Source organism: Salvelinus alpinus, chromosome 2 (genome assembly GCF_045679555.1).
Source record: "Salvelinus alpinus chromosome 2, SLU_Salpinus.1, whole genome shotgun sequence".
Classification (NCBI taxonomy): Eukaryota; Metazoa; Chordata; class Actinopteri; order Salmoniformes; family Salmonidae; genus Salvelinus; species Salvelinus alpinus.
This window is the reverse complement of record NC_092087.1, coordinates 68128671-68156581: the sequence shown is the minus strand read 5'-3', so window position 1 is coordinate 68156581 and position 27911 is coordinate 68128671. Positions and strand designations below refer to the sequence as shown.

Genomic DNA, 27911 nt, shown 5'->3' with positions numbered 1-27911 from the left:
CTCCAAGGTGGGCCGACTCTTCCCCCTTCTGTATCTACCTAATGCCATGGAATTGGTCGAGTGCATGTTCCAACAGGTGTTTCGTTTGTATGGGATCCCGGAAGACATTGTTTTGGATCGGGGACCCCAGTTCATCCCCAGGGTGTGGCGAGCCTTCTGCGACCGACTGGGGGTCTCCATCAACCTATCCTCCGGATACCATCCCCAAACCAACGGGCAGACGGAACGCCTGAATCAGGAAATAGGGAAGTACCTTCGCCAACACTGCACCCACCAACCACACGAGTGGAGTCGCTATCTAGCCTGGCCCGAATACGCACAGAACTCTCGGGTGCATTCCTCACTCCATCTCACTCCTTTTCAGTGTGTCCTCGGATACCAACCCAAGTGTTCCCATGGGAGACAGAGCCCGGAACTGTGCCTGCCGTCAATGAGTGGTTTTTGACAGTGTGAGCATGTTTGGGAGACAGCACATCGGCACCTACATCAAGCTTCCCTTTCCCAGAAACGGTTCGCTGACCGGCGTCGCCGACCTACTCCACTCTTCCACCCTGGGAAATCTCTCTACCTGGGACATTCAGTTTCGTGACCCCTGCAAAAAGTTCATTGGTCCTTTCAAAATAACACAATGCATCAATCATGTCACCTACCATCTCCAGTTGCTCCGCCATTACCGGATCTCCTCATCCTTCCATGTGTCCCTTCTCAAGCCTGTGAGGTACAGCCCTCTCTATCCTCCAGTGGCGCACCCTCTCCATTTGATGTCGACGGTCCACTGGCTTATTCCGTCCAAGCCCTCCTTGACTCCAAGCGCCTGGGTGGTCGCATCCACTACCTGGTGGATTGGGAGGGGTACGGACCCGAAGAACGGTGCTGGGTCCCCGCCCAGGACATCCTCGACCCAGCCATGATCCTGGCTTTCCACCCTAACCGTCTTGACCGCCCAGCTCCACGTCCCCGGGGAGGCCCCCTGCTCAGCTTCCTAAGCCGTCAAGAGCTGCTTCCAACTCACACTCTCAAGCACATAGATCCCCTGAACAAAGCGCACTCTCCAGATCCCAATCACCTGAATTCTGATCTCCTGTTCACACACTATTTAGGTCAGTTCTTTGCACCCCATCATTGTGAGGTATTGTTTGTTTTGTGACACACTTCGGAGCTCTATTTTTCCCGTGATTTAATCCTCCTGTGCATGATAGTTTTGGCTTGTCTCACTAACGACGCCTTTTGCCTATTCCTTGCCTGTACTTTAGCCTATCGGATTTCTTGTTATCAACCTAATGCTTGATCTCCCGGACGACGTTATTAGCCTTTCCCTGACTGTACTGTTGCCATTTTCGAGCCCCTGTGTATGACCTTCTGCCTGCCCCTGGACCCAGCTACCTGCCTCCTCCTGTGGTCCTTTACAAATAAACACCTGCTGCGCCTTGTGCTTGAAATCAGCTCTGTCTCCCATCGTGTTCATTACAGCTGTAGCATAGACCTACCTTTTTACCCAGGCTATGAAATTTGGCCTATGGTCTGCTTCATAGCATAGTTGTTTATGTATTTATTTAACTAGGCAAGTCAGTTAAGTACAAATTCTTATTTACAATGACGACCTACCGAAAGGCCTCCTACGGGGACGGCGGCTGGGATTAAAAATACAAAAATAAATAAAATATGAATATAGGACAAAACCCACATCACGAGGGACAACACTACATTTTTTTATTTCACCTTTATGTAACCAGGTAGGCAAGTTGAGAAGTATTCATTTACAACTGCGACCTGGCCAAGATAAAGCAAAGCAGTTCGACACATACAACAACACAGAGTTACACATGGAGTAAAACAAACATACATTCAATAATACAGTAGAAAAATAAGTCTATATACAATGTGAGCAAATGAGGTGAGATAAGGGAGGTAAAGGCAACAAAAAAAAGGCCATGGTGGCGAAGTAAATACAATATAGCAAGTAAAACACTGGAATGGTAGATTTGCAGTGGAAGAATGTGCAAAGTAGAGAGAAATAATGGGGTGCAAAGGAGCAAAATAAATAAATACAGTAGGGGGAGAGGTAGTTGTTTGGGCTAAATTATAGATGGGCTATGTACAGGTGCAGTAATCTGTGAGCTGCTCTGACAGCATAAACATAAAGAGAGACCTAAGACGACAACATAGCAAGGCAGCAAACACTACATGACAACATGGTAGCAGCACAAAACATGGTACAAACATTATTGGGCACAGACAACAGCGCAAAGGGCAAGAAGGTAGAGACAACAATACATCACGCAAAGCAGCCACAACTGTCAGTAAGAGTGTCCATGATTGAGTCTTTGAATGAAGAGCTTGAGATTAAACTGTCCAGTTTGAGTGTTTGTTGCAGCTTGTTCCAGTCGCCAGCTGCAGCGAACTGAAAAGACGAGTGACCCAGGGATGTGTGTGCTTTGTGGACCTTTAACAGAATGTGACTGGCAGAACAGGTGTTGTATGTGGAGGATGAGGGCTGCAGTAGATATCTCAGATAGGGGGGAGTGAGGCCTAAGAGGGTTTTATAAATAAGAAAGAAACATTGGGGATAGTCGCATTAAAGGGGTGGGAGATGAGGAAATGTTGGATGGGCAAGGAGGCATGGCTGAGTCTTAATGAAGTGGTGATTAAATAACTTCTTGAGGTCTGACCCACAGAGGGATCACGGTCGAACCAGAGGCTGGACATGTTTTTAATTCTCATTTTCTTTATGGGGTCGTGTTTGTTAACAATACCACTGAAAATATCAAAAAAAGAAGGTCCAAGCGTCTTCGATAGAGGGGATCAAGCGCATTCTATACCATTTTACAGAGGCCAGTTCATGAAGGAAGGCTTGCTCATTAAAGTATTTTAGCAAGTGTCTAGGACAAATCAGGACAGGTCGTTTCAATGAGCAGCCATTACGAACACAGACTCTAAAACAGTGATCACTGAGGTCATTACAGAAAACACCAGACTGATACCTATCAGGATTATTTGTGAGGATAACATCAAGAAGATTAGCCTTTTCAGGGTGTTTGGAGTCATACCTTGCGGGATTGGTAATAGTCTGAGAGAGATTTAGGGAGTCCCATTGCTTTAGGACTTGGTCGGGTGGTTTAAGCATGTCCCAGTTTAGGTCACCTAGCAGGACAAATTCGGACTTGGTGTAGGGGGCCAGGAGAGAGCTTAGGGCAGGTAGAGTACAGGCCGCTGCTGATGGAGGACGATAGCACCCAGCAACAGTCAACAAAGAGCTATTTGAAAGTTTAATACTTAGAACCAGCAAATCAAATTGTTTGTGGACAGACTTGGAGACAACCGAGCACCCGAAGGTGATCCTTGGTAAAGATTGCCACTCCCCCACCTTTGGAAAATCTGTCTTTTGGAAAAAAGGTTATAACCAGAAAAGTTAACATCAGTATTCAAAACACTCTTCCTTAACCACGTCTCAGTAATGACCAACACATCTGGATTGGAGCTGTGAACCCACACTTTCAATTGATCCATTTTAGGTCATAAGCTTCTAGTGTTAACATGCAGAAAACCCAGGTTTTTACGAGAGCAGAAGTCAGTGAAGCAGATATCAGAGCACAAGTCAGAATTGGGGCTTGCAGTTATATTGGTATGGTTAATGGAGAATCCAGGAAGAAACCATTCTCACAGTGGGGGTCCCAGCAACATCTCCTTAAGTTGAGATGCCTGTGGAGACATCCCAGGCAGTGGAACCACCCCTTGGTGTGTGCAAATGGAATGACACCAGGAACAGAGGTAGCTATATTGCTCCTTGTTTGTCAGAGACCTCAAGAGAGAAAAGCAATCAACTGTGGGAAGTTGAAAACAGTTACAAAACCAATTTAACCAGGAAACGAATCTAGTGTTTGCTCTATGCCATTCACTGCTTTCTTTTACTGAGTCAATCAAATCATGTTGTGCTTTATCTCAGTGGTTAGAGAACACATTTAATTGACTCGTATATTTAAACTCTTCATAGAACACAAAGACTCATCACAATAGATTGACTTGGATGAATTGACTGAATAAATGAATGAACGAACAAACTTACTAAATGTATCATCCATTCTTTATCTCCTTTCCCTGTTCCAGAGATGATCCGTTCAGCCACTCCTTTCCCTCTGGTTAGTCTCTTCTTCTTGTTCATTGGTTTTGTCCTGAGCAACATCGGCCATATCCGGCCCCACCGCACCATCCTGGCCTTCATCTCCGGAATCTTCTTCATCCTCTCAGGTAAATGACATATCACTTCTGTGAATGCATTTTGTTGAAACGAGATTCTTCACATTTATTTATTGAGTCTAAGTGACAGTTTACTGGACAGAGATTTAACCTAGTCCTGGACTGATAAACTATTTCAATGGAGAATCTCTGTCAGGCGGAGCGGCACAGGGGAACCCAAGAGCAGACGAAGAAACAGGGATGAAATGAACCAAGGTATTTATTGTAACACAGGGAGATATGGAGTGCAGATCCAGGGAAGCTCAGATGAGTTGTAGGAAACTAGAGGCTGAGGTTGGAGTGAGCTGGGTTGGGACAGGGTCCAGAGGGGAATCCAGAACAGGGTAGCAGGGTGGTGAGATGTGGAACAGGAGTCAAAGCGGAAAAATTGAGCAGAGATTACGATCTGGCAGAGTGGAAGTGGCAGGACTGAGTATTTGTAGAGGTCTTGATTATGGAATGGGTTGCAGCTGGTGGGGATCTGCTCTGACTCCAGCACACCTGTCTCCAACCACACAATCACACACAGAGAGGGAGAGTGTATTGGGGGAGTGGCTGCAGGTCAAGGAGACACCAGATGAACACGAGCAGATGTGACCATCTCCATGGACTATGTGTGTTAGTCCAAGTCTAGGTTCAATCTGTGTCAAGGAAACTGACTCAATATGGTTTAATTTAAGGTCCCCAGGACATATTCTTTGTTTTTTCATCTAGTAGTGATTTGCATGCACAATTATTACTGGCATTATCATAGAATGCAGCCCTTGTTGCGTAGTAACAGGAAATCGGGGTCCTGTATCAGTGATCACACCATGAAAGCTATACTACCTATTTCTAATGGAATGTTGCATATCATTAACATGCTGTACAAGTACGCAAATGTATCACCATAGAATTACAACATCCTGCTTATGCAGAAGAATCTGTATTCTTCCTATTGCTCTGTCTCTCTCAAACACTCTCTCGTTCTCTCGCGCTTTCTCCCCCCATCTTTTTCTCTCTCCATCCCTCCTCTCTCTCTGCTAGGTCTGTCTCTGGTGGTGGGCCTGGTGTTGTACATCTCCAGTATTAATGATGAGATGTTGAACAGGACCAAGACCAACGAGGCCTACTTCAGTTACCAGTACGGCTGGTCCTTCGCTTTCGCTGCCATCTCCTTCCTGCTAACTGAGGTAACTTCCTCCTTGCTTCTTCATTACATTGTAGGCCCAATCCCAAATCCACCCCCATAGCCTAACCTACCCCTAGAGTCTATGGATTTTGCTTACACCTGTCAATGTATAGTACATAGCGCAGCATTTCCCAAACTCGGTCCTGGGGACCCCAAGGGGTGCACGTTTTGGTTAGTTTTGCTCTAGCACTACACAGCTGATTCATATAATCAAAGCTTGATGATTAGTTGATCATTTGAATCGCCTGTATAGTGCTAAGGGGAAAAAAATAAACGTGGGATCCCGAGGACAGAGTTTGGGAAATGCTGACATAGGGTCTAGGGGTCTATGTAGATCAAATATTTTGTGCAATGATACCCACATTCTTAAGTGTGTTGATACAGATAAGGGGACATCTAGGTTGATTGGGCAATGAACTGTTGCTCAAGGCACAACCCTGCAGTTGTGATATCATTTGTTGAAGAGGATACTGCAAGTTATCCTGCTCCCTTGCATCTGTCATGTATCTGCAGACGGCCGGCGTAATGTCTGTCTACCTGTTCATGAAGCGCTACACGGCCGAGGAGATGTACAGACCCCACCCGGGCTTATACGGGCCGCGCCACAGCAACTGCTCCGACTACTCTGGTCAGTTCCTCCACCCGGACACCTGGGACCAGCACGGCCGCAGCCCCTCCAGCATCTCCAGCGAAGCCTCGCTCCAGATGAACCACTCCCTCCACTCCAACTACCCAGCGCTCCTCAAGTGTCCCGAGTATGACCGCATGTCCTCCTCCCCATGCTGAGGCCTGCGTGAAGCCCTGGAGCCTGGGCAGCGGGTTGCACACACATCCCCAGGAAGGAAGAGTCTGGCTGGGTTGCTGAGGTGGTAGACAAGGTTGGTCGGTCTGGAGGAGGGCGATTGACAGGGCTGATGGCGCCTAGGTTGTGTTTTGTGAGAGAGGGGGGGCGTATCTTTTTCCATGTGTGTGACGACCTCTTTTGAAGTCCTCTTGTAGTGCAGTTTTCTGAATTTTGACACATTTGGGAGATGGCGACCCCCACAGCCAACCTTCCATCTCTGGTTTTACTCAAAGTACAGTAGAAGTAGTGATTCTCAATCAGACCTTGTTCACCTTCGCCATACAGTACGTTCTCCATCTTGGTCAATATAGCAGCTGATATCTCCCCGGTAACCCACATAGGACTTCTGTCAACTGTATAACTTGTAAGATAATATACTATAAGTGGGTAGATTGAAAGTGAAAAGTTTTCCTCTTTATTTTGACGTGGTATGTGGTTTAATCATCCCGTCAGAGAGCAGGAGGTTTATTACAAGTATTTTATCAGTTTGATTCTTTTTTCATCGTCCATCTCACGCTCAGTACTGTTAATAAAGACAGAGATAAAGTTTGTATATTTTTGAATGGAAAGAAACCATGAAGCTACTACTACATCCATGGAGTCCAAATGAAGTCCCTGCAGAATTACAGTGTATATACATAATGCAGTGAAAAGGGGGGAATAAAGGGATGATGAAGCTAAAGGAGAGAGAAAAGAGAATAGTGTGTGTATAGCCTCAGAACATGGTTTGATGGTCATTGAGACCATCAGATATATATGGAGAGCCAGTTTGAATGTAATGTAGCTGATGAAGAGTGCAAAGTTGCTATAAACTAATCCTGATTTTGCTGTTAATAGTGCACCAGGCACATATACACTACTGGTCAAAAGTTTTAGAACACCTACTCATTCAAGGGTTTTTCTTTATTATTACTATTTTCTACATGTAACACATGTAATCATGTAGTAACCAAAATATTTTATATTTGAGATTCTTCAAATAGCCACCCTTTGCTGATGACCGCTTTGGACACTCTTGGTATTCTCTCAACCAGCTTCACCTGGAATAATTTTCCAAACGTCTTGAAGGAGTTCCGAAATATGCTGAGCACTTGTTGGCTGTTTTTCCTTCACTCTGTGGTCCGACTCATCCCAAACATCTCAATTTGGTTGAGGTCGGGGGATTGTGGAGGCCAGGTCATCTGATGCAGCACTCCATCACTCTCCTTCTTGTTCAAATAGTCCTTACACAGCCTGGAGGTGTGTTGGGTCATTGTCCTGTTGAAAAACAAATTATAGTCCCACTAAGCTCAAACCAGATTGGATGGCGTATCGCTGCAGAATGCTATGGTAGCCATGCCGGTTAAGTGTGGCTTGAATTCTAAATAAATCACAGACCGTGTCACCAGCAAAGCACACCATAACACCACCACCTCCGTGCTTTATGGTGGGAAATACACATACGGAGATCTTCCGTTCACCCACACTGCGTCTCACATAGACACGGCGGTTGGAACCAAAAATCTCCCATTTGGACTCCAGACCAAAGGACAAATTTCCACCGGTCTAATGTCCATTGCTCGTGTTTCTTGGCCCAAGCAAGTCTCTTCTTCTTATTGGTGTCCTTTAGTAGTGGTAAACCCCTACAACTCATCCAGAACGCCGCAGCCCGTCTGGTGCTTCTACACCTGCATTACTAGCTGTTTGGGGTTTTAGGCTGGGTGTCTGTACAGCACTTCGAGATATTAGCTGATGTACGAAGGGCTATATAAAATAAAATTGAATTGGTGTTCAACCTTCCCAAGTTCTCTCACGTCACCCCGCTCCTCCGCTCTCTCCACTGGCTTCCAGTTGAAGCTCGCATCCGCTACAAGACCATGGTGCTTGCCTACGGAGCTGTGAGGGGAACGGCACCTCAGTACCTTCAGGCTCTGATCAGGCCCTACACCCAAACAAGGGCACTGCGTTCATCCACCTCTGGCCTGCTCGCCTCCCTACCACTGAGGAAGTACAGTTCCCGCTCAGCCCAGTCAAAACTGTTCGCTGCTCTGGCACCCCAATGGTGGAACAAACTCCCTCACGACGCCAGGACAGCGGAGTCAATCACCACCTTCCGGAGACATCTGAAACCCCACCTCTTTAAGGAATACCTAGGATAGGATAAAGTAATCCTTCTGACCCCCCCCCCCCCCTTAAAAGATTTAGATGCACTATTGTAAAGTGGCTGTTCCACTGGATGTCATAAGGTGAATGCACCAATTTGTAAGTCGCTCTGGATAAGAGCGTCTGCTAAATGACTTAAATGTAAAATGTGGTTTCTTTGCAGCAATTCGACCATGAAGGCCTGATTCACACAGTCTCCTCTGAACACTTGATGTTTAGATGTCTGTTACTTGAACTCTGAAGCATTTATTTGGGCTGTAATTTCTGAGGCTGGTAACTCAAATGAACTTAGCCTCTGCAGCAGAGGTAACTCTGGATCATCCATTCCTGTGGCGGTCCTCATGAGCGCCAGTTTCATCATAGCGCTTGATGGTTTTTGTGACTGCACTTGAAGAAACTTTTGAAGTTCTTGAAATGTTCCCTATTGACTGACCGTCATGTCTTAAAGTAATGGACTGTCGTCTCTCTTTGCTTATTTGAGCTGTTCTTGACATAATTGAGAGAATGCCAAGAGTGTGCAAAGCTGTCATCAAGGAAAAGGGTGGCTTTTTGAAGAATCTCAAATATAAAATATATTTTGTTTAACACTTTTGGTTACTACATGATTCCATATGTGTTATTTCATTGTTTTGATGTCTTCACTATTATTCTACAATGTAGAAAATATTATAAAGAAAGAAAAACCCTTGAATGAGCTTTTTGGCAATGGAGTAAATCACTGGAAATGTAAAATGTATATTTAAAACAAATTTTCTATCAGATTTCATATGCATAGTTACATAGGGGGGGGGCAGGTAGCCTAGTGGTTAGAGCATTGGGCTAGTAACTGAAATGTTGCTAGATGGAATCCCCGAGCTGACAAGGTAAAAATCTGTCGTTCTGCCCCTGAACAAGGCAGTTACCCCACTGTTCCTAGGCCGTCATTGTAAATAAGAATTTGTTCTTAACTGGCTTGCCTAGTTAAATAAAATAAAAAATAAATGCAAGCTCTTTGGCTTTGGATTGTTGTGTGTCCCAAATGGCACCCCATAGCCCTGGCCAAAAGTAGTTTGCTATGTAGGGAATAGGGTGCCATTAGGAATTTGACATTAAGGAGATACCCTGTTAGAAAAAAATCTTACTGTGTTAAATGTGACCAACTTGAAAATACATGTCTCATATACGTTATATATTTAAGCTATAGTATTTATGCCATAGTAAGACCTCATTAATTGTTCAATCTTTGTACATTTTAAAGTCAATTATCAATTTAGAGGACAACTATTGTCGATGTTCAATGTTGCGACTGATGTTAGTTATTGTTATTTATTAACAATGTTACGTTTTTTCTTGATCGGTGGTCTCATTGACAGCCTAGAAGTTTCTACCCACAGTGTGCAAATTGCAAAGGGGGGAAAAAAAAGGAGAAGGGTATTGGAGTGGAGAAGCGTGTGGCTAAATCTAACAACATCCGATAGTGTTATGGTTGTTCAACATTTCTACATTGGAGCTTCATAAAATACATATGGCATGTTTCCACTTGATAGCTTTGTTCATTTTGAAGGATAAGTCGTATATTTTGAGAAAAAATACAAATGTTAAAACTGTCAAACAAATATGAAATATCTCACATTGTCAAACACTATTTGAGTTGTTTCTTCAGATTAGAACAGTCTTCTCAATATTTGTTGCTTTCTATTTGTGTTAACACTGTATATGTTTAATCATAAACATGTACATGGACTGAAAACTTTTATATAGACTATTACATGTGTAAATTATAATCATCTGGATGTTCTACTCATTTGTAGCCATGGTAATCCATAGAACCATTCATCTATGCAGTATATCTATTATGCCTGTGGTTATAGCTGCTTTGCCTCTTGCATCGCCTATTCAAAATGTGAGATTTTGCATTTGTTGTAATACGCATAATATTTTAGAAAATATTCAAGTCCGAGAAGAAGTCATTGGAGATGTTGAAATGTATTTTTTTACGAAGAGTAATTTTCATGATGTTCAATGTGCAATCTACTGTATTATATCTCTGTTGAAAATAAATCAATAAAAACTGCTGTATTTGATGAAGTACCTCAAGGCGGAACTTCTTGTCTCTTAAAATAAACGAATGTATCCACATTATACTACACTATATCAAGAGACCGATTATCTCAAATCAAATGTTATGTCACATGCTTGGTAAACAACAGGTGTAGACTAACAGTGAAATGCTTACTTCCCAACAACGCAGAGAGATAAATAAAAAGAGTAATGATAATCTGTTGATTTGTGTGATGTGCTACACATAGTCTCCTTGTAGTATAGTGGTTCCAGGGATACTAGGACTCCTGTGGGGGTACTTTGCATATCCGCAGGGGTAAGATTCGTGAGACCATAGGCCTACTGGTAAAATACACATGAGGGGGTACTCCGGGCAGAGAGAACTTCAGTAAGCAAAAAAGGTAGGGAACCGCTGGTCTAGTAGTACAGTACTATATATTTTGTACACTGCATGGCCAATGCTCTTTACTAGTATAGTAATTGATTAAGAATTCCCTTTAGACTATTGAGATATACCCCTTTTTAGGGTATTGAGATGTGCCCATTTTACACTTAAGATGCAGTCACCATTTTAAGAGTATTGAGATATACCCCTCATTGTGAGTATTGAGATGCACTCTTTTTAACACATAATGGTGGCTGATTCAGACCTGAGTGATGCGTACTTAAATGGAATGGAATTCCCTTTTCATGCACATTTCTCTGTGTATTCTGACCTTGAACTTAACGCACACAGCAAAATCAATGGTGTACGCTATTTTCAGTGAACATATGAGTCTCACTGTACTGGTGTTAAAAAAACACTATCGAAAGTGTTAAAGATTTAACTCTGTTGCAGTGTTCCCCATTTTTATCCTTACTGTGTTCAAAGGAACTTGATTGTGGTGTTTGCATAGCTCTAATGTAGAGTAATACGCAGTGTAAAACATAACACTTGGTTTAGAATACACTGGGCTCAATTCGCTTAGTGCTGACGCTGTTACACTTTCTCAGTGTAAGAAATTAACACTTGTAGCGTTACAGTAAATACCTTTTTGGGTGTTTTAACACTGTATGGTGTAAAGTCTAATTTGCATATTTCTCAGGTTGCATTTTCTTTTTGAATAAATTGTAGAGCTAACACCCATGACTGTATTTGTTTGAGACAGAGACATGATTGTTGAACTCTTTCCTTTTAAAGGCCTCTGACTTTCCCCAAGTGAGTTCCTGGGTGAATGTTATCATTAAAATTATACTCTGACAATATATTACATATATCATAAGGTCTTACTTATTGGCCTAGTTGATGATCTAGTTTTACCTTCACACAGTGGTGTTAGGAAACCCCTTGTTTACAGGCCACATCAGGCCTGCAAGTCACATTATGCTGGCTTGCAAAGTGATGTTTAATTCCTATTGGAATCCAGCTAGAGTTGGAATTTTTATTCACCCGCAACCTGCATTCAGAATGACTGTCAGGGTAGGGAGACTTATTTTTTTTTAAACTACATTAACCATTTAAACCGGAACAAGCATTTCAGTAATAGGTGCAATAAATCTAATTAACTGATTGGATTAGTTTTAAAAAATGTACTGTCAGGTTCGATCCTCGGCTGTATCACAACCGGCCGTGATCGGGAGTCCCATAGGGCAGCGCACAATTGGCCCAGCGTCGTCCGGGTTAGGGGAAGGTTTGGCCGCGGGGGCTTTCCTTGGCTCATTGCATTCTAGCGACTCCTTGTGGTGGGCCGGGTACCTGCTGGCTGACCTCGTCGTTAGGTGAATGGTGTTTCCTCTGACACATTGGTGCTGCTGGCTTCCAGGTTAAGTAGGCGGGTGTTAAGAAGAGCAGCTTGGCGGGTCATGTTTCAGAGGACACATCACTCGACCTTCGCCTCCCGAGCCCATTGGGGAGTTGCAGCGATGAGACAAGATCGAAATTTGGGAGAAAAAGGGGGTAACATACTAAATAAATAAAAATGTACTGTATGTTATGTCATGTCTTTGCTATGCCGGATTAAGTGATATGACATGCTATTCTATAAAATAATTTCTCTGTAATTAATATTACCTAATTAAACTAAGTCGGGGCATCACGAAAGAATGTTTATAGAGCTGTTATCTTCCGAATAAACTCTTAAAGACCTGGTAATCCTTTACCACAGTAGCAGTCAATCATTAATCGTCACCTTATTCAGTCTCATCTGAACGTCGTAAATTCTTGGTTATCTTCACAAATCCTGGCTAACAAGTTGAAACAGCAATACAACATTTGGTTTAATTATTTATTTACTAAATACCTAAATAATCACACAGAATTACATATACAGTGAGGGAAAAAAGTATTTGATCCCCTGCTGATTTTGTTCGTTTGCCCACTGACAATGAAATGATCAGTCTGTAATTTTAATGGTATGTTTATTTGAACAGTGAGAGACAGAATATCAAAAAAAAAATCCAGAAAAACGCATGTCAAAAATGTTATAAATTGATTTGCATTTTAATGAGGGAAATAAGTATTTGACCCCTCTGCAAAACATGACTTAGTACTTGGTGGCAAAACCCTTGTTGGCAATCACAGAGGTCAGATGTTTCTTGTAGTTGGCCACCAGGTTTGCACACATCTCAGGAGGGATTTTGTCCCAATCCTCTTTGCAGATCTTCTTCAAGTCATTAAGATTTCGAGGCTGACGTTTGGCAACTCGAACCTTCAGCTCCCTCCACAGATTTTCTATGGGATTAAGGTCTGGAGACTGGCTAGGCCACTCCAGGACCTTAATGTGCTTTTTCTTGAGCCACTCCTTTGTTGCCTTGGCCGTGTGTTTTGGGTCATTGTCATGCTGGAATACCCATCCACGACCCATTTTCAATGCCCTGGCTGAGGGAAGGAGGTTTTCACCCAAGATTTGACGGTACATGGCCCCGTCCATCGTCCCTTTGATGCGGTGAAGTTGTCCTGTCCCCTTAGCAGAAAAACACCCCCAAAGCATAATGTTTCCACCTCCATGTTTGACGGTGGGGATGGTTTCTTGGGGTCATAGGCAGCATTCCTCCTCCTCCAAATACGGCAAGTTGAGTTGATGCCAAAGAACTCCACTTTGGTCTCGTCTGACCACAACACGTTCACCCAGTTGTCCTCTGAATCATTCAGATGTTCATTGGCAAACTTCAGACGGGTATGTATATGAGCTTTCTTGAGCAGGGGGACCTTGCGGGCGCTGCAGGATTTCAGTCCTTCACGGCGTAGTGTGTTACCAATTGTTTTCTTGGTGACTATGGTCCCAGCTGCCTTGAGATCATTGACAAGATCCTCCTGTTTAGTTCTGGGCAGATTCCTCACCATTCTCATGATCATTGCAACTCCACGAGTTGAGATCTTGCATGGAGCCCTAGGCCAAGGGAGTTTGACAGTTGTTTTTTTTTCTTCCATTTGCGAATAATCGCACCAACTGTTGTCACCTTCTCACCAAGCTGCTTGGCAATGGTCTTGTAGCCCATTCCAGCCTTGTGTAGATCTACAATCTTGTCCCTGACATCCTTGGAGAGCTCTTTGGTCTTGGCCATGGTGGAGAGTTTGGAATCTGATTGATTGATTGCTTCTGTGGACAGGTGTCTTTTATACAGGTAAGAAACTGAGATTAGGAGCACTCCCTTTAAGAGTGTGCTCCTAATCTCAGCTCGTTACCTGTATGAAAGACACCTGGGAGCCAGAAATCTTTCTGATTGAGAGGGGGTCAAATACTTATTTCCCTCATTAAAATGCAAATCAATTTATAACATTTTTGACATGCGTTTTTCTGGATATTTTTGTTGTTATTCTGTCTCTCACTGTTCAAATATACCTACCATTAAAATTATAGACTGATCATTTCTTTGTCAGTGGGCAAACGTACAAAATCAGCAGGGGATCAAATACTTTTTTCCCTCACTGTACACAGGATGGATCATACATTGATGACTAATTATGTCATACAAGAAAACATCCCTGGTGGACGGAACCAATATGACAGCTGGTTACACAAACAAAGGGGTTTGAATGAAAGCGCGGGAAGACTGAGGAACAAAAGGTTTGGGTCTCTATCATACCTTAAATACAGAATCTTATGCATTCTAAATAACCGCCCATTTGGAAAAGGAAAATGCAAGAAATATTTACTCTGAGCTGCGCTTCGATAGGTTGGTCGTAGATGGAATGCCAGGTTGCCCAGCAGGGATCTCTTTTGTCCTTTGAAGAATGTCTTGTGGTAGAACGGATGCGTTGTGGCATCCGTCGTCGTGTGGTAGAACGGATACGTTGTAGTACCCTGTCTTTTATTTCTTTTTTTATTTACCCCCTTTTTCTCCCCAATTTCGTGGTATCCAATTGTTAGTAATGACTATCTTGTCTAATCGCTACAACTCCCGTACGGGCTCGGGAGAGACGAAGGTCGAAAGCCATGCGTCCTCCGAAACACAACCCAACCAAGCCGCACTGCTTCTTAACACAGCGCGCATCCAACCCGGAAGCCAGCCGCACCAATGTGTCGGAGGAAACACTGTGCACCTGGCGACCTTGGTTAGCGTGCACTGCCCCCGGCCCGCCACAGGAGTCGCTGGTGCGTGATGGGACAAGGATATCCCTACCGGCCAAACCTGGACGATGCTAGGCCAATTGTGCGTCGCCCCACGGACCTCCCGGTCGCGGCCGGCTGCGACAGAGCCTGGGCGCGAACCCAGAATCTCTGGTGGCACAGCTAGTGCTGCGATGCAGTGCCCTAGACCACTGCGCCACCCGGGAGGCCCAGTACCCTGTCTTTCTGAAGAGATTGTCCGTCCTATCCTAGCCCACGTTTACAGCTGCTGCTGCTAACTCAACGGCTAGGAGGTATCACTTCTTTAGTGAATAAGAGTTTAAAGTTCATACCAAGTTGCCATACTTTAAGCTCATGCGATATTCTGGCGGGTGTGTCGATCGTCACCTCCATGTTGAAATTCGACATTTTTAACGTATGGACAGCAGTCCTCACGTCACCGGGAAAACGATGCTAATTTCATTAGGTTATTGTTGTTCAACCAGAGCTCACGCTGAGGTTGGCTTAGTTCTGTAGTTGATATTAGCCCTTTTAACGTCTGGACAGCAGTCCTCACGTCCTCGGTAACACAAAGTTACATTTTCGTAAAGGGGCTTATGTAGTGGTGGGAGAGAAGGCGTGTTTCATAGTTTATAACCAATGTCTGTTCACTTGGGCGGGGCCACTGAGTGAGCAGAGTTTTTACTTTATGAAAACCATTCTCATTTAGAAGCTAAAATTACATTTAATCTTTTCACAAATAGTTTAATATTTAAACATTTAAATTGCACAACAATTCCATGTGAATCTGATAACTAGAATGTGTAGACTTTCCAAGATACAGTTTGTCATCCTATCATCAGTAATAATGTCTCAGACGACAACTGATCTGACATCATATTCTTTAAGTACCAACGCATATTTTCAGCTGGTTGGATTACCGAAATATGGTTCTGTTCCCCACCCCTTTTGATGTTACCAGACTCTCTCTATGTTAACAAAGGGCTTTCCAACAGTCACATCTGTAGAGTAGAGAGAGGAAAGGGAGGAAGGTATTTATGGGGGTCATAAACCTCGCCAACAGGGCAACGTCATGACAGTTATTTATCTTTGTGTAGTTAATCGATCAATGTACATGCAAACACAGATGTTAAAAACAAACCTAAAAACGTGCAGTAGAGCATGCTGGCAAATATAATAATGGGTGTGGTTTTGATAGGACTGTTTTACTCGCCACAGTGTAAAACAATAACTCTGGTTATTAACACCAGCACTGGGGGGTTAATTTCACATGTACAGAGTGAATTTAACTCCTGAATCAACACTAGAAATGTTACATTAAGTGGTGTATTAATTAAAGTATTGAGATGTTAGCTTTATTGGGAGTTTTGAGATGCACCCTTTTTAAAGATTATTGCAGTGTTACCACCCCTCTGTCATCAATTCAGGGGTTCGTCCCAAATGGCACCCTATTCCCTACATAGTGCACTACTTTTGACCAAGGCTGGTCGAAAGTAGTGCACTATGTAGGGAATAGGGTGCCATTTGGGATGCACATGCGTGGATAAACAGAGCGAACATCATCCACCTTTTCGAGATCCAAATGATGACTTCAGTACAGACATGCAGAAGATGGGGAGCTGTGGCACTGTACTACAATGCCATCTAGTGTTGGTTATAGAAAGACAGGTCAGAGCGTCATCTACAGTAGCACCATTCAGTGTCACTGAAAACACATTATTTCATCTACTTTGTGATTATTCTATATTTACCATGTTAAACTAAAAAAAAGTCTCAACAAAGGTATTCAAATATTTGTCCAAAACATATCAACTGTGGACCATGGAGGAAAAAACATTCATCTTGGGTGAAATATCAACCTTTCAACTGAGTGATAATTATTACAATGAGATCTTTTTACACAGAAAAGTTCTCACAGCTGAGTGCGTCTTCATCTGTGACGCCTCAGTCCTAGCCTCTGGGTGACAGGAGAACTGAACAGAAGGTCAGAGGATACTCACACTAAACTCTAACGCTAATGTTGAAACATGTTTAGAATAAACCTTCCGTGCATGTACACACATTGAAAAAAAAAACAGTAATCACCAATGTGACGACGATGTCAGGACCCTATACATACACCTGTCAGCTTCAGCGTGGGCACATTGTGTCTCTCTGTCAGCGCCACCATGGCCGTCCATCTGGAATAGATGGTGATCAGCTTTCTGTTTACTTTCTCAACATCACCAGAAGGCACAGGTGAGCTGACAGGTCTCCGAACAGTCTGCCGAGGTGAACTAACAGGTCTCAGAACAGTCTGCCGAGGTGAGCTAACAGGTCTCAGAACAGTCTGCCGAGGGAGCGAGGGAATGAGGAGAGGGGGCGAGAAATAGAGGGGGATAAGGGAAGATAGGAAGAGAGAGGGATGGCTAAAGGAGAGGGCGGATGCATTATTCAACTCTACTTCGCCCTATGGAGTTGGAGCCATGGGACTCAAGCCAGCTGTTGATCAGGAATTCTGAGATAGAGGCCTCCCGAGTGCTCGAGGCGTTACTACAGACCTGGGTTCCTTCCCGGGCTGTGCCACAACCGGCCGTGACTGGGAGTCCCATAGGACGGCGCACAATTGGCCCAGCGTTGTCCGGGTTAGGGGAGGGTTTGGCCGGGGTGGCATTACTTGGCTTATCGCGCTCTAGCGACTCCTTGTGGTTGGCCGGGTACCTGCGGGCTGACCCCGGTCGCCAGTTGAACGGTGTTTCCTCTGACAAATTGGTGCGGCTGGCTTCCGAGTTAAGCTGGCGGGTGTTCAGGAGCGAGGTTAGGCGGGTCATGTTTCGGAGGACACATGACTCCATCTTTGCCTCTCCTGAGCCCGTTGGGGAAAAAAGGGGGTAAAATACAACAACAAAAAAAAAGAACGCTGAGATAGACCTCATTAGACAAGGACTTTTATGATTACTATGGCCCTGGATGCCTTCTTCCTCAATAGCCTTACATAACCCCACTGTATATCACTGTACGTGAAGGCCCTGAAACTATATGTTACAGGCTAACTAAAGCTACATACTTGAATGTAAGAACTTCCGGCAATGGTCCCATTGTGAAAGAGGGTAAGGTTGATTAACCATCAAGCTACCAACATATTTGACATCTATTACCAACTGGGGTAATTTTAACCCCAAGAAGAAACTATTGGAGAAATCAACTATCATAGCAAAGCATGACTCAAACAGACTTATTTTCGCAAAATTACACAAATTAGCACATTCTGTCAAATGAAAATACACATTTTTCCTTTTTGTAATGTGAACCTTTTTCTAAAGTACACTCTACATTAGTACTATGCTGAATAAAAATATAAAGGCAACATGTAAAGGTCCTATGTTTCATGAGCTAATATAAAAGACCCCAGAAATGTTCCATACACACAAAATGTGTATTTCTTTCAAATCTTGGGCACAAATTTGTTTACATCCTTGTTAGTGATCAATTTGAAGTAAATATCAGCTGTAATATTCGTGGTAAAAAACGTCCATTTAGGGGGCAGTACACCAACATTTGAAATACTTAATTTTACTGGCAAAAAGTGATTCAATTCACTTAAAAAAGTGATCCTGAGAGACATTGACCAAAAACATGCCTTCGTTTTCTTTATTTACTTACCCCACAGCCAGCATCAGCATCGCTTCTAGTGAAACAATATCATAACAAGTTGCACATATAGAATATTGGAGGATATTATAGGACTTTGGGTATTTATACAACAGTGCCGTTTAAGATGAGGGGGGACAAAAAAAACATCATGAGCATGGCCTTATTTCTATTACAGCATATTGGATGACTGTCATTAATTTTCCATTCACCCAGTTCAATGTAACAGTGATAGGTTTAGGCTACTATATGATACTCAAATGTTCCCTGTACCCATCATGATGTTGCTACAACCTAGCCTATGAATGAAAGTTTAGGTGACAGACAGTAACACATTCAATACTGCCTTGCAGAATCTTGCCTGCATCTAGCTGATCTAGGGTGGAATCATTAGTCCAACAGTTGCAAACAAGAGTTTCTATTTGACAAATTCAAGTGTGTTTATCCCTGTTTCGTTCCGTTTGCTTCCGTTTAAGAAACATTTTAACAGAATCGGCGGAATGAATTCACCCTTGATCACGCGTAAAAACAGTTCACTTTCATAGCAGCCATGTTGTATTCCTTCTTGCATCTATGCGCTCTCTTCCTCTCACCTTTTCCCTTCACTTGTGGACTTCAATGCACAACACATCAGCTGTACGTCACCAGACAAAAAAAACTTTCCAAGCCAAACCATATCATAACCGTTACACACAGCCTACATCGTTGTCACCATATTAGCTAAAGTAACATCATAGTCAACATAGCTAATAGAACTAATGCGTCAGTAAACTCGCTACCATCATGCAGTAACATTACAGTGTACAGTCAATAAGAAGTTTAGCTCGGGCCCCGGCAATAAATTAGTAAAACCAAAAGCTTACCTTGACTTGAAAGAGTTCCAGTGTTGTGTTGGATAGTCACAGTCAGCTAGCTCCAATTTCTAACTAAGTAAGTGAAACTGAAAGTGAAAAAAAATGATAAAATATCTCTCTTGCTTCTCCTTCATTTTGGGAGAAATTAATTTGTTCAAAACTGTTCAACTATTGTCTTTCTCGCTCTTTGAGTCAACTACTCACCACATGTTATGCACTGCAGTGCTAGCTAGCTGTAGCCTATGCTTTCAGTACTAGATTCATTCTCTGATACTTTGATTGGGTGGGCAACATGTCAGTTTATGCTGCAAGAGCTCTGATAGGTTGGAGGATGTCCTCTGGAAGTTGTCATAATTACTGTGTGAGTCTATGGAAGGGGATGAGAACCATGAGCCTCCTAGGTTTTGTATTGAAGTCAATGTACCCGTAGGAGGATGGAAGCTAGCTGTCCTCCGACTACACCAAGGTGCTACCATACAGAGTGCTGTTGAGGCTACTGTAGACAGTGAATTTCATATAAATAAAAATTAATGAGGAGGATGGTCTCCTTCCACCTCTGAGGAGCCTCCACTGTTATATAACATTTTCAGTAGAATAACTATTTTTGGGATAATACACACAAATACAGCACTGTGTACATTCAGAGCGTATTTGTTTTACAGTTCTACCAAGTATTCATACCACCGAGACTTTTATGAGCTGTTTTGACTGCAACTAAGCATATATCCTAGGCAATTTTGCCCATTATCGGAAACGCAAATATAGACTCACCAGGTTAATCCAGGTGAAAGCCATGATCGCTTATTGTCACTTGTTAAAATGACCCCATGTCTCTCGCGTGGCTCAGTTGCTAGAGCATGGCACTTGCAACGCCAGGGTTGTGGGTTTGATTCCCACGGAGGACCAGTATGACTCAATATTAGGAAAGTGTCCTTCATTTCTGGTATACTAAATGTATCTATCAAATTACTATAGTTGGAATTAGGTGTTTGTGGTTGGGGTCAAGACCCCAAAGGACCAGATTTTTATTTATTTTTGTCCATATTGATACAGAAATTATTAAGATTTGTTAAGAACAGGTTGATTGACAAAGTTATGAAAATGTTGAAGAATTGAATAAACTACCTTTGGGCAATGATTTTTTTAAATTACCCCAGTCGGTAGCTTGAGGTAGGTTAAGTGCATTACGAAGTGACTCACTGATAACAAATCCAAATGGTGCGTACATAACAATTGACTGATTTGGGAATTGTGAAATGATTGACAGCCTCATTTCATTATTCCAAAAATGGTCCAAAGGAAATTACAACATCCATCAAATAGCACTCACTCCTAAAATCCACACAGACACACACACTGTTTGTACCACATAATTAAATGGCACAAACCATAGCTACAATATAATAATGTTATATCAGGTTAGCCGTTCCCTCTCGTCCCTTGGGAACTTGGCTGAAAACGGTTTGATCTGTTTCCTTTTTCCTCTGTTTCCCATCCCTCTCGTTAATGAGAGAGAGAGGGAGAGCGAGCGAGCGAGAGACAGATAGCCAGCCAGCCAGCCAGCCAGCATAATAGTTTCAGAGTACTGCCCTGTCTCCAACATGACGCACATCAGCGCACGGGCAAATGATATCTCTCTCCAAATCGCCTGGGTGAATCATGAGCCTGTGTATCCTTAGCTGAAATGCACAGAGAGACTTCTATTGGCCGAGCGATGCCTCCTGCTTTGTTGGAACATTGGAATACAATTCATGTCCTGCGTTTTATAGTGTGTAATACAACTGAGGAAATGAAGAGAAAAACTTGATGTATATAGAACGTTGTGAACAAAATGTTTTTGTGAGTGTGTGTGTGTGTTCATCCGTGCCTCCTCTCTGTCTTCCCTGTCTGTTGCCCGGGCAATTATCAAAAAGCTCATTTGCAATTTGTAAGTCGCTCTGGATAAGAGCGTCTGCTAAATGACTTAAATGTAAATGTATCAAGGTATAACAGCTTGGGTACCTGCTTGAAATATTTAAAAAGAGCATCTTGCTTTTAATCATTGGTGTACCTCTACAGGATTCAAGCTGATTCAACTCGGGGAGTGGAGACTCAGCCCTTTGAAAATCAGGCTCCCACTTCAACCACTTCTTCTTCAAACCTCCAAAAAACTATGACTAAATAATAGCACATCACTGATTCTCTCTGTAGCAGGACTTTTTCAAAGGCAATCCCCCACCGAGGGTAATCTTTCCTGCATGGTTTTATGTCAATGGTCGAGGGAAACTTCACCACGTTTAATGAATATGAGGCTAAAAATTGGTGAAGTTTCCCTTCAAAAGATCCTAAATGTTTCAACTTGACACTTTTTCCTGTATGGTGGAGGTGTCCATCGTTAACAACACACATAGCTATATTAGTGAAGTTTGAGTACAGAGTTCTGTTTCTAAGCAGCTTACCACAGCCTGAGGGATTGGTTTGTTCTCTTCATTCTCTCTTCCTTTGTTCCTTTCTTTCTCTCTCCTCCCCTCCTCTGCTCCAAGCCCCGTCTAGACACCCACTGTCTCCTCTGACATCATAGGGGGAAGCCATCTCTATACCCAGGACCATAGTGGACCTGAAAGACACGCTATTCCCTACACTCTTTAAACAATTTTTTTTAAAGGGTTCCCAAAAGGTTCTTCGGCTGTCCCCATAGGAGAACTCTTTTTGGTTCCATGTAAAACCCTTTTTGGTTCCAGGTAGAATCATTTTGGGTTCCATCTAGAACCCTCTGTAGGGATCTACTGCACATAGAACCCAAAAGTGTTCTACCTGGAACCAAAATGGTTCTACCTGCAACCAAAAACAGGTTCTTCAAATTTTTTCCAAACGTGTAAATAATATGATTTTTAGGTGAGGTTTACCAGAAGAAAGTTCTACAAATTATTTGAGTCACTCCATCAAAATCAAGTTCATTATTTGAAATAACTGGACATCATCTTAAAACCTGTTGAGGCTTGGGGTGCCGCTAGCGCCACACCTCCCACATTCCACTGAAAAGGCAGAGCGGCAAATTCAAAAAAACATTTTTTTAAAATATTTAACTTTTACACATTAACAAGTCCAATACAGCATATGAAAGGCAGACATCTTGTGAATCTAACCACCATGTTCGATTTTTAAAATGTTTTACAGGGAAGACAAAATATGTAAATCTATTAGCTAACCACGTCAGCAAAAGAGAGCACTTTTCTAACTGCATCAGTTTTTTACTCCGTCACTAGCTATCACTAATTCGACCAAATGAAGATATATATAGCCACTAACCAAGAAACAACTTCATAAGATCACAGTCTGATAACATATTTATTGTATAGCATTTTTTTTTTTTGAAAAATGTGTATATTTATGGTATAAATCATAAATTACATTTCAGCTACAATCAGAAAGCAGCCATAACATTTACAGACACCAACATGAATTACCTAATTACTCCTCATAAAACATTTCTGAGAAATACATACTGTGCAGCAATTGAAAAACAGGATTCTTGTGATTCCAGACAATATTTCCGATTTATTAAATGTTTTACATCGAAAACTAAATGTAGCGCTAAATTAGCATAGCCACGCCAGACAGACACACTTGGGCGCGCGCGACCAGTTGACATGCACGACAGATATATGAAATAACATTATAAATTTGGTCTTACTTTGGCTGATCTTTCATCAGAATGTTGATCAAGTTGTCCTTAGTCCAGAAGAGTCGTTCAATCCCTTCAGAATGGCAACTTTCCATCTTCATTTAGCAGGGGTACTCGTCGAGTGGCACGGAACTCTCCAACGTAAACAAAATAAACATTAAGGAACACGGCAAAACTCCCGAAAAAATTCAAATAATCTGATTAAACTATATTGAAAAAACATACATTACGATGACATGGTCTCATTTATCAAATCAAATCCGAGCTGGAGATAGTTCACATCCGAAACGGCAGCAAAACAAAACATGATATCTCTCCCAAGTCGCACGCTTCTGACTTCCTGAAATTGACGGTCACGTCAAAGAAATAGGTCTTATTTCACGTCAGAACAAGATAAACGCATGATTTCTCCTCTGACGTACTCTTGACACCCAGAGGAAGGCGTACGAGGTGTGTTTCGGGTCATAAGTGGCATGACCATGTATAGGCAGAGCGTTGAAGCGAGCATAAACATCTTGCATTTTACTTCCTGGTCGGGGAAAGTGCTGCCAAAGGACTTGTGTTCCACTCAGAGAAAAAATTAAAACGGTTTTAGAAACTTGAGACTCTTTTCTATCCAATACTATTAACAATATGCATATTGTAAGAGCAGAAATTGATTAAAAGGCCGTTTGAAAATTTGCGCATATTTTCCAGTTTTTCCAATTCGCCCCCTAGAGCCCAAACAGTTAACTTTAAAAGAAGCCATCTTTAAGATATCCACATGCACATAGCATTCTTGGATGTGCTACGCTCACAGATACAGTGCATTCGGAAAGTATTCAGACCGCTTGACTTTTTCTACATTTTCTTACGTTACAGCCTTATTCTAAAATTTATTGAATTGTTTTTTCCCCTCACCAATCTACACAGAATACACCACAATGACAAAGCAAAAATAGGTTTTTAGAAATGTTAGCAAATTTATTACAAATAAAAAACTGAAATATCAGCATTCAGACCCTTTACTCAGTACTTTGTTGAAGCACCTTTGGCAGCGATTACAGCCTCGAGTCTTCTTGGGTATGACGCTACAAGCTTGGTACACCTGTATTTGGGGAGATTATCCCATTCTTCACTGCAGATCCTCTCAAGCTCTGTCAGGTTGGATGGGGAGCGTCGCTGCACAACTATTTTCAGGTCTCTCCAGAGATGTTCGATCGGGTTCAAGTCCAGGCTCTGGCTGGGCCACTCAAGGACATTCAGATAACTAATGTGTTAGTAAACCCGTTACAATCATGCAGTAACGTTACAGTGTATAGTCAGTAAGCAATTTAGCTGGTATACACTCCCCATCCCAAAGCCACTCCTGCGTTGTCTTGGCTGTGTGCTTAGGGTCATTGTCCTTTTGGAAGGTGAACTTTCGCCCCAGTCTGAGATCCTTAGCACTCTGGAGCAGGTTTTCATCAAGGATCTCTCTGTACTTTGCTCTGTTCATCTTTCCCTCGATCCTGACTAGTCTCCCAGTCCCTGCCCCTGAAAACATCCCCACAACATGATGCTGCCACCACCATGCTTCACCATAGGGATGGTATTGGCCAGGTGATGAGCGGTGCCTGGTTTCCTCCAGACGTGACGCTTGGCATTCAGGCCAAAGAGTTCAATATTGGTTTCATCAGACCAGAGAATCTTGTTTCTCATGGTCTGAGAGTCCTTTAGGTGCCTTTTGGCAAACTCCTAGCGGGCTGTCATGTGACTTTTACTGAGGAGTGGCTTCCGTCTGGCCACTGTACCATAAAGGCCTGATTGGTGTAGTGCTGCAGAGATGGTTGTCCTTCTGGAAGGTTCTCCCATCACCACAGAGGAACTCTGGAGCACTGTCAGAGTGACGATCGAGTTTTTGGTCACCTCCCTGACCAAGGCCCTTCTCCCCTGATTGCTCAGTTTGGCTGGGCGGCCAGCTCTAGGAAGTCTTGGAGGTTCCAAACTTCTCCCATTTAAAAATGATGGAGGGCACTGTGTTCTTGGGGATCTTCAATCCTGCAGACATTTTTTCGTACCCTTCCCCAGATCTCTGCCTCGACACAATCCTGTCTCGGAGCTCTACGGACAATTCCTTCAACCTCATGGCTTGGTTTTTGCTCTGACATGCACTGTCAGAAACCAGTGGGACCTTAAATAGACAGGTGTGTGCCTTTCCAAATCACGTCCAATTGAATTTACCACAGGTGGACTCCAAACAAGTCAAAACTGTTCAACTATTGGAACATCTCAAGGATAATAAAGGAACATCTCAAGGATAATAAATGGAAACAGGATGCACCTGAGCTCAATTTTGAGTCTCATAACAAAGGGTCTGAATACTTATGTAAATAAGATATATGTTTTTTTTCAAACAATTCAAAAAAATTGTTTTTCCTTTGTCATTATGGGATATTGTGTGTAGATTAATGACTGGGAAAAATATTTAATCAATTTTAGAATAAGGCTGTAACTTAACAAAATGTGGAAAAAGTCTGAATACTTTCCGAATGCACTATACATTTGTATGTAACACGTCATACTGATACCAAGGAGACCTACCATTGAAACAGATGGCATCCATGCCATTTCAGTTCAAGCTCATTGCCGACCAGCATAATCCCCTTGGAGGGGGTTACACAGATTGTCTCTAATATTGTTGTCTGCATGAGTTCAAGATGCCACAGACTAGAAGTAATGAAAATAACATTTTGTTGCAACGTGCAACAGATATATGAAAGGATATGTGTCTTCATTGACACTAGGCAAAAACATCAGTTTCTCAATTTCCCTCTTCTTTGTCTCACACGTTACATTTGTGTATTTTCTGCTCTTTGTCTTTCCCTCTGTGCAATATAAATTTAGCTATTAAGAGGAAAGTGATGAACTAACACAAACCAGAAGGCTTTCTCTGCTGCTCTATGTTCTAAAACTATAATCATACTGAGATAAACCCACTAACATACTTACAAGGAGAAAACAACTCAACCCTGAGTACCTTCATGTCCTATCTAAACAACCCTGAGTACCTTCACTTCACTTCACACAACACTGACATGTCTCCCACTGTAATGTCTCCCCACAGAGGAAGTCTCCACTCCCATTCACTGGAGCAGTTCAGGATATGCTTCAACCCCTTCAAGTGGCCCATTTCTCTCTCTCTCTCACACACACACAGGAAGTGAATCAGAGAGAGGCTGGGGGCTTTCTTTCAAAGGGATGGGACATAAACGACAGCAAGGTAGCCAAGCCCAGCAGGCTCTCTCTCTCTCTCTCTCTGTGTGTCTGTGAAAGGGAAATGCTCTGCATGGACCCCAGCTGAACCAGCTAAAGCCTGGACCTTAAAGGGACTGTTCACCCCCTGAAATTACAGTTAAATTGGACATAACTCTCAAAAGTGGTCTAAAGTCTGCAGACCACAATTCCAATAAATGGGAGTTGGAGGTTTGATGACAAGCTTAAATTCAGCCGTGAATTATCTACACTCTTCTTTTGTGAATTAATCAATTTTTGGGGGGTGAAATTATGGTCATTTTCTGACCATTTCTACACTGAAGAGAAATATAAACGCAACGTATTGGTACCATGTTTCATGAGCTGAAATAAAAGATCCCAGAAATGTTCCATACACACAAAACCTTAATTAACAAAAATGTTGTATACAAATTTGTTTACATCCTTGTTTGTGAGCATTTCTCCTTTGCCAAGATAATCCATCCACCTGACAGGTGTGGCATATCAAGACGCTGATTAAACAGCAGGATCATTACACAGGTGCACCTTGTGCTGGGGACAGTAAAAGGCCACTCTAAAATGTGCAGTTTTGTCACACAACACAATGCCATAGATGTCTCTATGGTTTTGAAGAAGCGTGCAATTGACATGCTGACTGTCCACCAGAGCAGTTGCCAGAGAATTGAATGTTCATTTCTATACCATAATCTGCCTCCAACGTCGTTTTAGAGAATTTGTCAGCACATTCAACTGGCCTCACAACCGCAGACCACGTGTATGGTGTCGTGTGGGAAAGCGGTTTGCTGAGTGCCCCATGGTGGTGGTGGGGTTATGGTATGGGCAGCCATAAGCTACGGACAACGAACACAATTGCCAATTTGAATGCACAGAGATACCGTGACGAGATCCTGAGGCCCATTGTAGTGCCATTCATCCGCTGCCATCACCTCATGTTTCAGCATGATAATGCACGGCCCCATGTCGCAAAGATCTGTACACAATTCCTGGAAGCTGAAAATGTCCCAGTTCATGTCCCAGACATGTCACCCACTGAGCATGTTTAGAATGCTCTGGATCGACATGTGTTCCAGTTCCCGCCAATATCCAGCAACTTTGCACAGCCATTGAAGAGGGGTGGGACAACACTCCACTGGCCACAATCAACAGCCTCGTCAACTTTATGCAAAGGAGATGTGTCACGCTGCATTGAGACAAATGGTGGTCACACCAGATACTGACTGGTTTTCTGATCCACGCCCCTACCTTTAAAAAATATATATATCTGTGACTAACAGACACATATATGTATTCCTAGTCATGTGAAATTCATAGATTAGGGCCTATTTAATGTATTTAAATTGACAGATTTCCTTATATGAACTGTAACTCAGTAAAATCTTAGAAATTGTTGCGTTTATATATTTCAGTATACTTTCTTTTTTTTTCTTCAATGGGATATGGGGGTTTGCCTTATTAGATATCAGTTGTTATGTTGTATCTTTCTGATGCCGACTCGAGACCCATCATTGTCGTCGCTCATTGGTTAGTT

At 42.7% G+C, this 27911-nt stretch overlaps 1 protein-coding gene across 2 annotated transcripts in view; it reads left to right on the top strand.

Annotated features, from left to right (window-relative positions):
* LOC139567523 (voltage-dependent calcium channel gamma-5 subunit-like) overlaps window positions 1-10460 on the top strand; it is a 32656-nt gene extending 22196 nt beyond the window's left edge. For both annotated transcript variants that reach the window (XM_071388851.1, XM_071388852.1), the window contains 3 exons: window positions 4105-4245; window positions 5260-5405; window positions 5918-10460. In XM_071388851.1, coding sequence (XP_071244952.1) covers window positions 4105-4245; window positions 5260-5405; window positions 5918-6190 — 560 coding nt within the window. In that variant the 3' untranslated portion in view covers window positions 6191-10460. The remainder of the gene's footprint in view (window positions 1-4104; window positions 4246-5259; window positions 5406-5917) is intronic.
* Window positions 10461-27911: the final 17451 nt, after the last annotated feature.